Source organism: Diabrotica undecimpunctata, chromosome 9, assembly GCF_040954645.1.
Source record: "Diabrotica undecimpunctata isolate CICGRU chromosome 9, icDiaUnde3, whole genome shotgun sequence".
NCBI lineage: Eukaryota > Metazoa > Arthropoda > Insecta > Coleoptera > Chrysomelidae > Diabrotica > Diabrotica undecimpunctata.
Window position 1 is genome coordinate 21,279,406 of NC_092811.1, and position 14,414 is coordinate 21,293,819.

Sequence of the window (14,414 nt, forward strand, 5' to 3'; positions counted from 1 at the left end):
AGTGGGTTAAAAGTGCCAAGCCGCACACAATTGGAGAAGAACTCATCCTCCCAGCTGTTAAAGAGATAGTTGACACTATGTTGACCCAGTCAGGCCGGCCAACTAACAGATGCAGTTCCTCTCAGCAATAATACTGTCTCCAGAAGGATTGATGAAATGGGAGCGAATGTCGAAGATGTTCTCTGCAACAAATTGAAAAGCAGAGAGTTTATTGTGCAACTTGACGAGAGTATCCTGAGGGACAGCACAGCTTTGCTGCTGTCATATGTCCGATTCATTGACGACAATGGAGAAATGGCCGAGGAAATGCTGTTTGTTAGAAGTCTGATTACTGATACAAAAGGATCTTCCATATTTGAGGTCGTTAAGAGATTTTTTGAGGAAAAAGAGATTCCATTATTAAATATGATCGCCTGTGCTACTGACGGTGCAGCAGCAATGACAGGACGCCATCGGGGATTTATTGCACATCTAAAACAAGCAGTAGGTACCTGGAATTTTGTGTGTTCACTGCGTCATTCACAGAGAGCATTTGGCTGCCAAGAATTTGAGTGGGAGGTTGCACGATTCTCTTCCACTTGTCATAGATGCGGTAAATAAAATTAATAACCAAAGAATGATCGAATATTTCGTACACTTTGTAAAGAAAATGATGAGATATTTAATACATTGCTACTACATATGGAAGTCCGCTGGCTTTCTAAAGACAATTGCTTAAGGCGGTTCTTCAGCCTCATGGATACTGTTATTGAATTTCTGAATACTACTGACCCCACACTGAGTACAGAACTACAAGAGAACCGAAATGACATCGCTTACTTATCAGATATTTTTCAAAAATTAAATGAAATGAACCTGCAACTACATTCAGCATTCATTGACAAACTATCTATTTTTGACCAAATTCCCCAACTTTAAAAAGGTGTTGATTCTGAGGATCTTCAAACATACTGCCTTCACCTTCAAACACTGAAAGAAGATCTGCAGTCCCGATTCCAAGATTTTACTAGTCTGAAAGTGCCAACTTGGTTTATCAATCATTTCAGCGTGGAAGTTTCAACGGGATGTCCTTCTCTTCAAGAAAACTTGATTGATTTGAGACATGATGTTGAAATTGAAAGTTTGTTTCGGGAGTGTGGTACGAAAGATTTTGGCCGCGGATAAAAGAAGTGTATCCAATCTTGTGGAATGCAATCAAATTATTATTATTGGCATTCCACACAACATATCTAGTGGAGAAAGGTTTTAGTTCTATGTGTATATTGAAAAACAGACGAAGAAATAGGCTCGACATAATAGAAAGAGGGGATTTGAGGTTGTTATTAACCAACATTGAGCCAGACATAAACAAATTATGTGAGGGACACCAGGCCCAAGGAAGCCATTAACAATTCTTTTACACACATATATCCATTTATCATTTTACGAAATGTAAAAATAAATAAATATGGATACTTACCTTTTGTATAGATTCATTATTTGTTTCAATTTAGTTGGGTGGGGGGGGGGGTACGATTGTAGTATTCATAACTGGTGAAACCTGTCTAATGGGGCGATCATGGGAAAAAGGTTGGGAACCACTGCTCTAGGCGAAGATACCATGCCACGGTCTTCGAAATGAACGCACCCTAATGAACGCACCCTTTTCGTACTCACTACACTTGGATCAACTTCACGAGTAAAAAAAAGACTATATATTAAAGATCAATACTAGCAATAGATTTAGGATAAGATTTTAAACGAAACAATGACTAATGAAAAAATTAGTAAAAATTGTAAGATTGGCGAATGGATTTAGTATCCGCAGTCATATAAACATAAACAAACAACAACAACAACATACTTATGAAACATTGAAAAATATCACTATCCTATGGTTGTCCGTGGCCAGTATTTTTCCATTCGTCCTATCGGACTCGTTGGACCTGTTTCACATCGTGTGTAATAAACACTTACATTTTATACTTACTACATAAATATCTGCCAAACAACTAAAAATCACATTATTATAAATAGTCAATAAAATTAAAGCAATAACTTTTTAACAGCTTTTTACGAACACAATGAATTCAATCTCACGAATGAAAACTGTAAAAATTAGAAATACATTATTAATAACATTAATTCTCTTATACCTTACCAAAAACACTTTTCTTCCTCAATATTGGTTTAACTAATACCTAAACACCACTAACAAAACAATAGGTTTTAAAACTTCAGATAAATGTTAACTAACAAAACAGTGGCGTCCAAAACAGTATATTACCTAAATAAATTTCCTATAATATGATTTACCTGGAAAAAAGTAATCCGATTCTTAAAGTGTCGGCTGCATACATTCATGAATTTTGTCTTTAGTCCAGTTACTGTGGCATTTTCCCTTTAAATTTTTTATAACTGCACCGATTTATCTGAAATTTTTACAGTGGGTAGTAAATTACTCAAAAAACATAAGTTATATGGTGTCGATGTGTGCTTCTACCCCTGGGGTGGTTGGTACCCCATCTAGGAGGTTGAACTTTTTACACTCAAAATAACCCCTTGAAGTGATATAGAATCAAATTATAAACAAAAAATGTCATATAAATTTTTTTCGCTAAATTAATACTTTTTGAGTTATACGCACTTGAAAAAGTAAACTTTTCGCAAAAAAGAACATGTTTTCCAATGATTTTGTACGAATAACTCAAAAACAAAGCATTTTATTGAAAAATCTATAATGAGCAAAAAAAAGCTTATAAAAAAACAAAGAGAATGTTTTTTTATTAAGTTTTATAAGTACAATACTAAGCGATTTATAATTGTTTGAAGATGACTTTTTGTTTTTGGGATACTATACTCAATGCATTTAACATCAAATATCGGAAAATGGACATCTTTTTTGATAAAAACTCATACAACACTTTTTAAAGAGCTAGAAAAAACCTTTAAAATGAGCTATGTAAAAAGCCATTTCGATTAAAACAAAGCGAAATACGAAGGAAAGAATTTGAATTACTCTAGCGTTTAAAAAAAAACGAGCAGTATAAGTAACACTATTTCGATCAAAATTGAAATTAAACGTATATCTTCTACAATTCATTTTATTTTAGTGTTATTTATAAGTTTTGAAAGTTTAGCCTGTTTAAAATGCGTATTTTTTGAAAAAATCATGTTTAAATTAAAAAATCTTTTTTTTTAATTATCTAAAAATTTATATTTTTTCAAAATAAATCTAAAACTATAAGAGATACGTGAAAAATGGTTCTATACCAAAATGTAGTTTTTTTCTTAACAAAAATTTTGATGTTTTTATTTTTGTTGTAGTTCGAAAAATAATAGAGATATAGCCAATTGAAGTTTGAGATACAGCGGCTGACACACCTGTAATCAGCACTTTGGCCCTTTACTATTTAAAAAAAAAGAATTTTAACATATTTTAATCTACTTAGTCTTGTAGCTTTTGAAATTACCTTCAAAATATTTTTTTAATGGACACTGTAGCTTAAAAATTAACGGAGGGATTCTAAAAAAATTTTGGAGCATGTTATTTATATTTTGGAGCATCAACTTATTTTCTGTATATATAAATGCTTTATTCAAGTATATTCGAAAAACTGGTAACAGACACACTAACACTCACACAAATATGTATATAATACATACATACATACATATATATGTTATGTATATAATATAGGCACCTCTAAATTGAACATTTGCTTCAGAGAACTAACGAACACAGAGAACCGACACTCCTTTGAAGTTGCGTGGGCAAGCCGCCAATGAGTGCCAATGACAGGAGCACTTCAGATCTCGAAGACATTTTAGAAGCTGGGAGATACTGTACAATTTTGCTGTATGGCCTTGCCAAAGACACCCACATGAACAAAATGAGTAAGGTCGAAGATTATTCATCATTACTTGAACAAATGCGATACGAATCGTTTATTAAAGCCACAACTAAAAATAGTGCAGTTAAATTATCATCTCTTGTACCAACTGTAAGTGCCCTGAATGAGCATATCAAAAGAGTTTATTTACAAACTCAGATATGGCTTGGAAACAAAGAGATTGATATAACGGATTGGGGATGGTTCAAGAGTGATGATATTTTACAACCAATAAAAATGACAAGTTCACCTGCACCAGAAGAACTATTGAAACTGATTTTTTGCAATTGCAAAAAGGGTTGCGGCTCAGCGTGTGGCTGTCGTACACTAGGTCTATTTTGCAATGCTACAATTCTCAAAACTGTCCTGCAATAGACGAAGAGGTGGAGTTAGAACACGACGAGAATGACGCTTCAGACAATGAATAATTTGATATATTGTAAATAATTTTTATTTTTGTAAATATATTTTGTATACTTTCTAATGTAAAGTATTTTTATGCATTTTTTACAATAAAAACAGCATGGGTATACTTAATTTTTTTATTTATACATTTACCAAAGGGGAATTTGTTTCGTGAGCATAGAGGTGGTTTTTAAGGGATGAAAATAAGCAACCAATCAAAAAATATTTTATTGATAAGAAAGGAATTTTTGAATATAAATGTACATTAAAAACTTTTGAAGTTGTTTAAAAAGATTTTTTTATATATTTTGACATAGAGGGTAGTTTTTAAGGGTTGAAGTGTTGCAATCAACCAAAATTATTTTATATAAGCAGAGAATTACATTGCAGATGATATAAATGCACTACAAAAGCGTTTGAACCTGTTAAACGATTTTTTACAATTATTTTTATTAAAAGGGGTGGTTTTTAAGAATATTTAAGGGTTGAGAATGTACACAATATCTATTAATATAATTGACAATATTTCAATTACCTAATTTAACATGATTTAAATCCATAAAATGCTTTAATATAAATTTTTTTCATTATTTTCAATAAGGGGTGATTTCACCCCTTAAAAATAAAAAGCTCACCTATCGCATATATAACTTTTGAAGAGGGAGGTAAAATAAGCCTAATTCCAAATTATTAGCAAAATGGATTCAGTTATAAAAAATTTAGAGGTATTGACCTCTTTTCCTCCACAGTGACTGGAGTACTTAGCTTTCGCAATACGAAGAGTTACTTGCCAGTTTTTCCGTAATTTCTCGCCCTTTGGAAAGTAGTGGAGATTTATAGCTTTCGTACATCGAGCAGAACAATGTGGCACTGAACAATATCTATTACTTTTCTTCTTATCGCTCATTATTTTTAAAATTTGATGAAATTTATACCAGTTTTAAACTCTAATTTATTAAAATTTTTGACATTTATCCCTATTTTGTTAGTTATCTATTTTGACAGCAGTTGGCAGCACGGTCGATTGAGAACGCGAATAAGTGTATTGGTTGTTTTGAATGTTGTGATGTTTCCTATCTTTTTAATTTTGTGATAAGCCCCTTACGTATAGTATTGTTGTCCTATAATTTTCCCATGGTTCAGATTTGTATATGATTAAATGTTAAAGTACATTCATTTTACAAATTCCCAATTGTCAACAAACACACGTGTTGATATTCGCCCTCATTCGTCAAGAAGCTATTAAATATAATTTGTTAAGTCAGACGGATTCTCATTTTACAGGTCCAAACTTGCCAGTCAGTAAATTCAAATTGTATTTTTAGCGTGTTGGTTTTCAAGTTAATATATTGTGTGTTATATGTTATAGTTATTGTTAAGTTATATACTGGTCGTGGTATTTTTTAAAGTTTAGTCTAAGTGTTTAGTATTAAGTTTTATAGTGTGTAGTGAACTTTTAGTATCCAAAAACAAAGTATTTGTTAATCAAAAGTAAAAATAGCTTGCAGTAATCACCAGTGGCGCACCGATGGGGGATTTTGGGGGTTAAAACCCCCTAGGACCCTATTCCGACACTGTTACATAGACATTTTAAGGACTCAAAATGGAGGTAACATCAAAAAAAAAATTTTGGTGACCAACCGAAACCCCCCCCAGAGGCAAATTCTAGGTACGCTACTGGTAATCACTTTAATAAAGGTAAGAGAAACCAATATTTTAATTTATTGATGTTTCGAAAGGTTTTATTTCTTTTTAGTCCATTTATTCACGGTTTTTGCTGTAAATATTAAAGAACCGCTTGGATTGACATGAAATTTGGCATATAAATAGCAAACGGCAAAGAAAAAAAGTGATATTGTGCCGATGTGTGCTTTTGCCATGGGGGTGAGTTTTATCCCTTGCGGGTGTGAAAAAACATGCGTTTAAAATAAGTCCAGAATTTAATAAACTCACTAATTCTAAGCAACTTTTATTTTATACATTTTTTGCACAAAGTCAATACTTATCGAGTTATTTGCGAGTGAATATAATCATTTTTCAATAAAAAACCACGTTTTTAGAGGGTTTTTCGTAAATAGCTTAAAAAGTATTTTATCAAAAAACATATTCTTAGCAAAAATATAGCTTATAAAAAAGTTAAAAAAAATGATGTACTTATACCTATATGAAGTCTGTGGACTCAGTAAAAGCAGAATTGTAGCTAATGAAAAGTAATTCAAATTTCAAATCGAATTTTTCAAAGGGAAATATCAAAAAATAAAGCCTCTTTCTGACCAATAAGAACCTACTTTTTATTAGCTACAAATGTGCTTCTGGCTTTATACGTATACCTTTTTTTGCTATTTTATAAGCTATATTTTGTAAAGAATATTTACTTACTGTTTGAGTTATTTGCAAAAACCGTCTAAAAACATTGTTTTTTGTTGTTGAAAAATAAACATATTCACTCGCAAATAACTCGAAAAGTATTGACTATTGAATTAGTCAGTTTATCCAATTTCTGACTTTTTTGAAAGTATGTTTTTTCACCCCTGAAAATTGATGAAACTCACCCCTAGGGTAGAAACACACATCGGCACAATATAACTTTTTTTGTTTAACATGTTAGCTATGTGTATGTCAAATGCCATGTCAATCCAAGCTGTTCTTTGGGGAGCTTTTATCGTGAGTGAATGGAATATTTCTGGACTTGAAAAAGTATACGGAATGCAGTTTCATAACTTTACCGATATTTTCGATGATGCTGGTTTTATTAAAATAGATATTACTTTTCCCTAGGCTATTTTGACAGTCTCTCAACCAACTAAGTACATTAAGTTATTGAAGATAAATAGAATAACCAAAATATCAAGCACTGATACAGCCTATAAACTTTTAAACAATACAGGCGACCTGCATCAACACTGTCGCAGTTTTTTTTTTAAACTTTCATTAAACTCACGGTGATTTAACAGTGAACACACTTTTTATGTCCTCCTTCGCCTTCAATGTTATGTTAACAATTACTATCGTTGTTTTTTGTTATGTTTAATTACCAAACGGTAATAAAAGTATAAACTAATAAAAGTCTATATTACACACACATAAAAAATTTATTTTTATTCGTTGCCATTGTCAGTATTTTCATTTTTATTGATATATATTACATATAAAAATTACGTGATAAATAAAACAGTTAAACTGCTATTTTCTTACCACATTTATGAACACTCACTGCAGATGTTTCACGGTAAAGACGCATGTGTTTAACTCTTTGAGGAGCAAAAGTATTCATGCAAAAAATGCGCTAGGGGTGCAACAATACTTTAATTCACAAATTAATAAAGAAAAACACATCAAGCGGTTAATTATCTACTATTGATACACATGTTTTTTTTTGCAACTAAGTTTTTATTTTTTTAGTTATGGGTGGTACAGATTTTGTACCAGTTCGTACAGGTTTGCAGACATAAAACTAATATAATTTAATATAAAAAGCGAACTTACAGTTTATTGTGGTATTTCTAAAAGCATGATTTGCTTTTAGATAAACATAATGGAACTTTACACACAGAACAAATCCATTCACTCCTAACTTGTTTGTCTTTGGTTCTACACAAAGCACATATTCTTCTTGAACTTCGCTGTGGCTGATGTTCTGAAAAATGTAGTCCCTCCTCAATGGGAACAAATTGCTTTGCTTTTTTGAATCGTATTGTGTCTAATGGCATTCCATTAGATAGCCTCTTTTTAGAAACAATTTGGTCTGCCAATAATCAATTAATAGAGGCAGTATGCGTTTACAACCGCAGCATCTAATGAAAAAAAAAAAAAAAAAAAATCGATGACACCATTTTTTACTGTGGCGATCAATTTTGTAACTTGATAACATCTGGTCAAATGTATCTACAAAATTCATATTTTGATTGTAATCAGTTACAGCATGAGGACATGATATTAGATGTCTGTCGCCATTTTTTTCTTTTCGACTCACTTCACTGACATCTTCAGGGTTGTGGAAGTTGGAAAGTATATGTACTGCTCTCCTATGAACCACTGATACTCTCTTCGATTCATTTTTTATCCATCTTAAAAGTAGGCAGATATCATTGATGGATTCGACCGTTACTTGATGGAAATTCATTTTATGTAACAATAAAACACTGAAATTTTAGTAAAAAAAAACATAAAAAACACTTACACAGTGGTGTGTACAAACTTAAATGTGGCGACTGCCCAAAAACTTACATTAGTCAAACGGGTAGAAATTTTAATAAACGAATAGCAGAACATAAAAGGGCTTTCAATAATAGAAAAACAGATTCTACATACGCACTTCACCTTCTAGATCACAATCATTCTTTTAACGACGAATTTAAAATTCTCCACATTCAAAATAAAGGCCTTAAGCTATCTTTGTTAGAATCTATGGAAATCAACAAACTAAAAAACACAGATATAATTCTGAATGACCAGCTTGAGAAAAACAGCTCTCCCCTCCTCAACCTATTTCATTAGAGACTATAAAGTGTAAACCCATACGAAAAACAGATCACTTGAGAGAGGCAATCAGCCGAAACAGCTGTAGTGATAAGAATTTAAAATAAATTTTGTGGAAGTTTGAAAACAAAATTTTCAGTGTTTTATTGTTACATAGACAGATATCGATGAGACACATTTATAGTACCTACTGCATGGACGTTGTGTCTTTTCAATTCCTCCATCAAAGGTACTATATTATAAAAATTATCAAAATAAAGAACATGATGCTTTCCACGAATATAAGCTGTCAGATAATTGACCACCCGTACCCCTAAATTTTTTTCTGCTAAATCAGCCTTCCCTGCATACAGATCAAATTTTAGACAATAGCCTTATTTATCAGCCAGCATTCACACCTTATAGCCTCATTTTATGGGGTTTTTGGCATATACTGCTTCAGTGTACTCCGACCTTTGAACTTTATCATGGATTCGACGACGGCTACTTGCTGAGATGGTTACAAATAATTCTCAAATTTATTTAGTACACAACTTTAATCTACATAAAAAAGTCAAAGAACTAACCTGAGTAGGAAGTAGAAGAACCTCGAATATATTGCTCGACAAAAATGGAAATATTATATTGGAGACAGAACAAAAACTACGACGATGAAAAGAGTACATTGAGGAATTATTTCATGACCAGAGAGAAGCTAGTACATCTGTAGATAGCCAAACGGGAGACGTAGGCCCAGAGATAACCAAATCAGAGGTTAATCACGCATTAAACTCAATTAAAACTAATAAACCTGCTGGTCCAGATGAATTACCAAGCAAGCTATTAAAGTTGGTCAACGAGAAAAACCTGGATATAATAGTAGAACTGTTCAACGCTATCTATACTACGGGAATCATCCCTAGAGAAATGTTGACATCAGCATTTGTGTGTTTGCCAAAGAAAGTGAATGCCAAAGAGTGCAGTGATTATCGAACTATAAGCTTAAGACATACCTTGAAAATTCTGTTGAAAATTATCCACGCCAGAATTCACTCTAAACTGAATCTGGGATCTGGATATTAGTGACATACAATATGGATTCCGCAATGGTGTGGGTACCAGAAAGGCACTATTCTTCTTCAACGTGCTGACGCAGAGATGTTTGGATGTTAACAGTGTACTATACTATGGAGTGGAATCATAGACGTTAAATCTAGACACAATGAGACGACTTTACGCCTTTGAAATGTGGATCTATAGAAGAATTATGAGGGTTTTCTGGGTAGATAGAGTTACGAACAATGAAGTACTGAGAAGAATAGGTAAAGAGAAGGAAGTTGAACTTACAATTAAAGAAAGAAATCTACAGTATCTCGGACATGATGCGGGGCGAGAAGTATGGCATCCTGCGACTCATAATGCAAGGACAGATAGATGGCAGAAGAAGCTTCGGAAGAAGACGAATTTCATGGCTTAAGAACCTGAGAGAATGGTTTGGATGCAGCTCAAAACAACTATTTAGAGCTACTGCCTCAAAAATTAAAATAGCTATGATGATTGCCAACCTCCGTAGCGGAGATGGCACCTGAAGAAAAAAAAGAAGAATAAATCTATTATTGGACGCAGTTTATACAGCTTATCAAAATTCGGTGAACCAAGAACAGGCATAGCAGAATTATCGTTTACATGAAAATGGCCAAGTAACCAACTAAATCGTTTCAGACTCATCAAACTGGATATGTACGCATCTTGAAGGTCAGGTGCAGTGGACCAGTAGTCTTTAAAACTAGGATATCGCTTTATACCCATTAGCAAGTTTATACCCAAGAATGTACCCATTATAATTCCTCATACTCAAAAGCCCCCAGTTATAATTTGTATACACAAATGTCCACAAAGATAAAAGTTATTAAGAAAAATATAATTTTAAATTTCAACTTTAACACCCTGTATCTTTTAGTTAGTATAAAACTAAATAACGTGCCACTAATAATTTATTTATTATTTTCTTTTTGAGATGACATCTTAGACAACTGGCAGTGAGCAACGACAATCTATCCTACGAACCGCATTTTTATGGAACTCCTTAGAGGAGAAGGTACAAATATGGGCTACCATTTTGTTTATTGCTGATATATTGACTATTTTTTGATCGAAAAGTTCAAATTACACAATTGGCTTGTAGAGTTTTGCTCTTTTGTGCTAGTCCGTTTTTCTGCCTAGTAAGATATTTTTTCTGTAATGTCATAAAAACACTCACGGTGTCATTTAAGTAAGAAACGGAAAGGTGATATAAATATGGGCTACTAGTAAAAAAAAAATTATACAATGAGACGAATATGTGTGTACAATATTCACACACATATTCGTTTCTTTCTGTACCAGAACAATCTGTACTGGCACTGGCAATATTTCAAATGGACTTACAAACTTCTGCAAACCAGAAGGACCTGGTTCACTGATGTTGCTTGCTTCTGGTGTTTTTGGTAGGATAGCAGGTTCAATAGCTTGCGTGGTCTCCTTAAAGCCAATGTATTTTTATGACGCACCAAGAACAAATCTAGCCAACCTCTACCAGCTTTTTTTAACTGCATAAAGGTATGATTTAATCCATTTGATTCAGCCAGATTAAATGCCATTCGTTTGATATCATTCCGCATTAAACCATAGAATTTCGCTTCCATTTGAAGAATATAGTCCACCAAACATTTTTTTAAATCTGGGCCAAGAATAGTTCCTGTTCCCAGTTTCTTAAGTACTACTTCATCTGGACTCAGTTCAGTCATTTTTGCTAACCGTTGTACTGTCGATATTGGGACATTATAAGTTTTAGCTGCTTTTAATGTACCCATCGTTTTATCTCTCACAGCTGGAATAGCAGATTTCATGCTATCTGGATCCCAGGACTTTCGTTGTTTTGGACTTACAATACTTTTTTTAGGCATTCTGAAAAGAAAAAAACCCTGTTGACTAAACTGATACAAATATGGGCTAGCTCTTATTTGTAGCACCACGCTAGCCTATATTGCAACATAACCAAAAATATATTCAAATATTATTAACTAAAATGCAACACAAATTAAAAGAAAAAGTCGAAAATATTATGAAAATATTAGCCTTTCGCTTACGATGTGTGATAAAATATTAAATTTATTCTTAGTTTTCATCAAAAAAAAAAAAAAATGAACAGCGTCAACAATAATATGTGATTGTTTCAACGGTCACTGTAAGCTCTATTAGTTATTATTTTAGACTAAAGAGTCTAGTCAAGCTATTGACGTATAGATGGTGGTGTGTACTTCATATTAATTGCGATAGTCCATATTAGTACCATAGCCATCGAGTGTCATCGCAGCAAGAGTGGACCTATTAAATTATCCACTTTGCTGTACGCTCTACTTAGGGGCTTCATGTATAATGTATGAAGTACCCCTAAGCATTGATAAGCAAGTCTTGATAAAGACTCCTTAGAAGAGTAATTAGGTAAACCATCGTTGGAAATAAAACAACTTCTGATGTGTGAAGAAGACTATCTAAATGGTTTTTGCGGTAGCAAATGGAGCAGAGCCCCGACCGGCGACCTCCTAGAGCGTCCGTGCTCTAGGTAAGACCGTGGTCTATCGACTGATGCCAAGATCCGAAGAATGTGCATATTTAAAAGTATTTTAATATTTATATGGCATTTTCGGATCTCTCGGCCAATAGAAATATAAAAGGATGTTTAAAGTCGGGGCGATGCGCATCAGGATGCGTATTAGTCCACGACTAAGGCACCAGGATGACACGAGCTATAAGACAAAAGAGGGAATCTAATCATTATGAAAAGGAGACCCAAACAGTGGTCTCTGATGGCGGACATATCCGGAAATGCGAATGCGCCAAATTTAAATTTCATGATACTTCACAATAATCATACAGTGGTGTAGGGGTTCTAATTTATCTATTTATTTGTTATATTTCATAATATTAATATTACATAATATTAATACATAATACACTTAAAATACTTTTTTTAACACTAGAATACAATAAAGTTTTAATTAAATAATAACAATAATAGTCTAAAATGTGAAACAATTGTTAAAAAACTTCAATAGAAAATACAAATAATCTTTCATGTGACAGTTGGGACAAACAATAACATCAGCAATAACATAACCCAACTAAATTTGATTTCTTAAACAAGGAAAGAGTCTCGCTTTCCTTGTTTAATGTGGCCTCTCAAGATGGCACTTCCTGTCTAACAATATTTTTGCCCCCACTACCTTTACATTCCCTCTTTTGTCTTTTTGCTCGATGAGCATAGTCCATATTTGTACCTTTTCCTCTATACAGGCTTCTAAGAAGTAGAAGCGTTCTTTTCTTTAGATTATAAAATCGGTTTTTTGTTGCTATAGATTTATAACAGTTGCATATTAAGGTAAATAATAAATAAAACTTCACAATAAAAACACATAAAATCTTTATTTTTTCCCATACAAGAGCAATAATTTTCTCTTTACTCTATTCTATTTTGAGTGTAAACTTGTAATTTATTACATTATTCTGACATCAAGTCGCAATTACTGTTTTAAGATTGGTACATTTCTTGATTCTAAAATAACTGAATTGCCTCAGATTTTTACTAATAGCACATAATTTATATTATTTTCTCGAATCTGCACTTATTTACATCTTTCTAAAAAGTGTTGACAAGTAATTGAAATAAAATATTCCAAAAAGGTTTCAGCCAAACTGCCATAGGGATATTATTACAATACACATTTAATTGTGTCATATTGCCCATGTCATCTCCTTAATAGTTTACATTAAACTCTTTTGTAGAAATAAAGAGTCTCTTTCCAAAAGCAAAAATTTAAACGGACCAAAATAATTTTTCGAATAAAAATAAAGTATATGTGAGTTGTAAAAGGTATGTAGAGGTTAGATCTAATTTTTAACTATTTGTCAAAGAGAGTAGACATAAGCTAGTAACTAGTCTAACATGATTCTAGAGTTTGACTGAGCTGCAGTGAAAACAGCATAACTAATTCAGTTTGTTTAGAATCCAGACCTAAAACAAAATGGTTATATGACGTCATAACAATGTGTGGTGAGGTGGAATGTCATTAGATTATAAATTTTACATTTCTACTAACGAATAGGCAACCGTGCTTGCGAAGAATGTCGCTAACGAGCAAGCAAGCTAACACTTTTATCTTAGAAACTTACTTTACTGTATTTTTGTTTTGTTTTCAAAATAAATAATCGTAAAAAAGAGAATTTTCAATTATTAAACTACGAATAAAAATAACAATATAAAAACAACGTAAAAATGTTTAAAAATAAAGTTCAAATTTCATAAATTATTTATTCTTGATATAATACCGTCAATATAAAACTTTAAGAGATAGTTAATCCAGTCTTCCACGTTTAAGCACACAACTAATTTCTTAAGACTCATGTAAAAGTCTATCGTAAAAATAAAAATCAATAAGGAACAACTTATTGAAGATTTGGATAATAAATCGATAAAAAGAGGAACATGTTTGTCACATAAACTGTGATAAAACTAAAACCAAGACAAACCAACAAGAAGACTAAATATATGGAATAAATTACTGAATAAAATATATACTTATAGTAGAAACCCTCAATTTAGAAGAGTGATTTCATAGTTTAAACGCCGAATATCCTCAA

The 14,414-nt window shown here is 32.4% G+C and overlaps 1 protein-coding gene across 1 annotated transcript in view; it reads right to left on the reverse strand.

Annotated features, from left to right (window-relative positions):
• The window catches only part of LOC140450461 (uncharacterized), a 117,246-nt gene that overhangs the window by 25,185 nt on the left and 77,647 nt on the right, over positions 1–14,414 (reverse strand). The window contains exon 3 of the mRNA XM_072544105.1: positions 11,285–11,755. Within this exon, the coding sequence (XP_072400206.1) occupies positions 11,285–11,755 (471 nt within the window). The remainder of the gene's footprint in view (positions 1–11,284; positions 11,756–14,414) is intronic.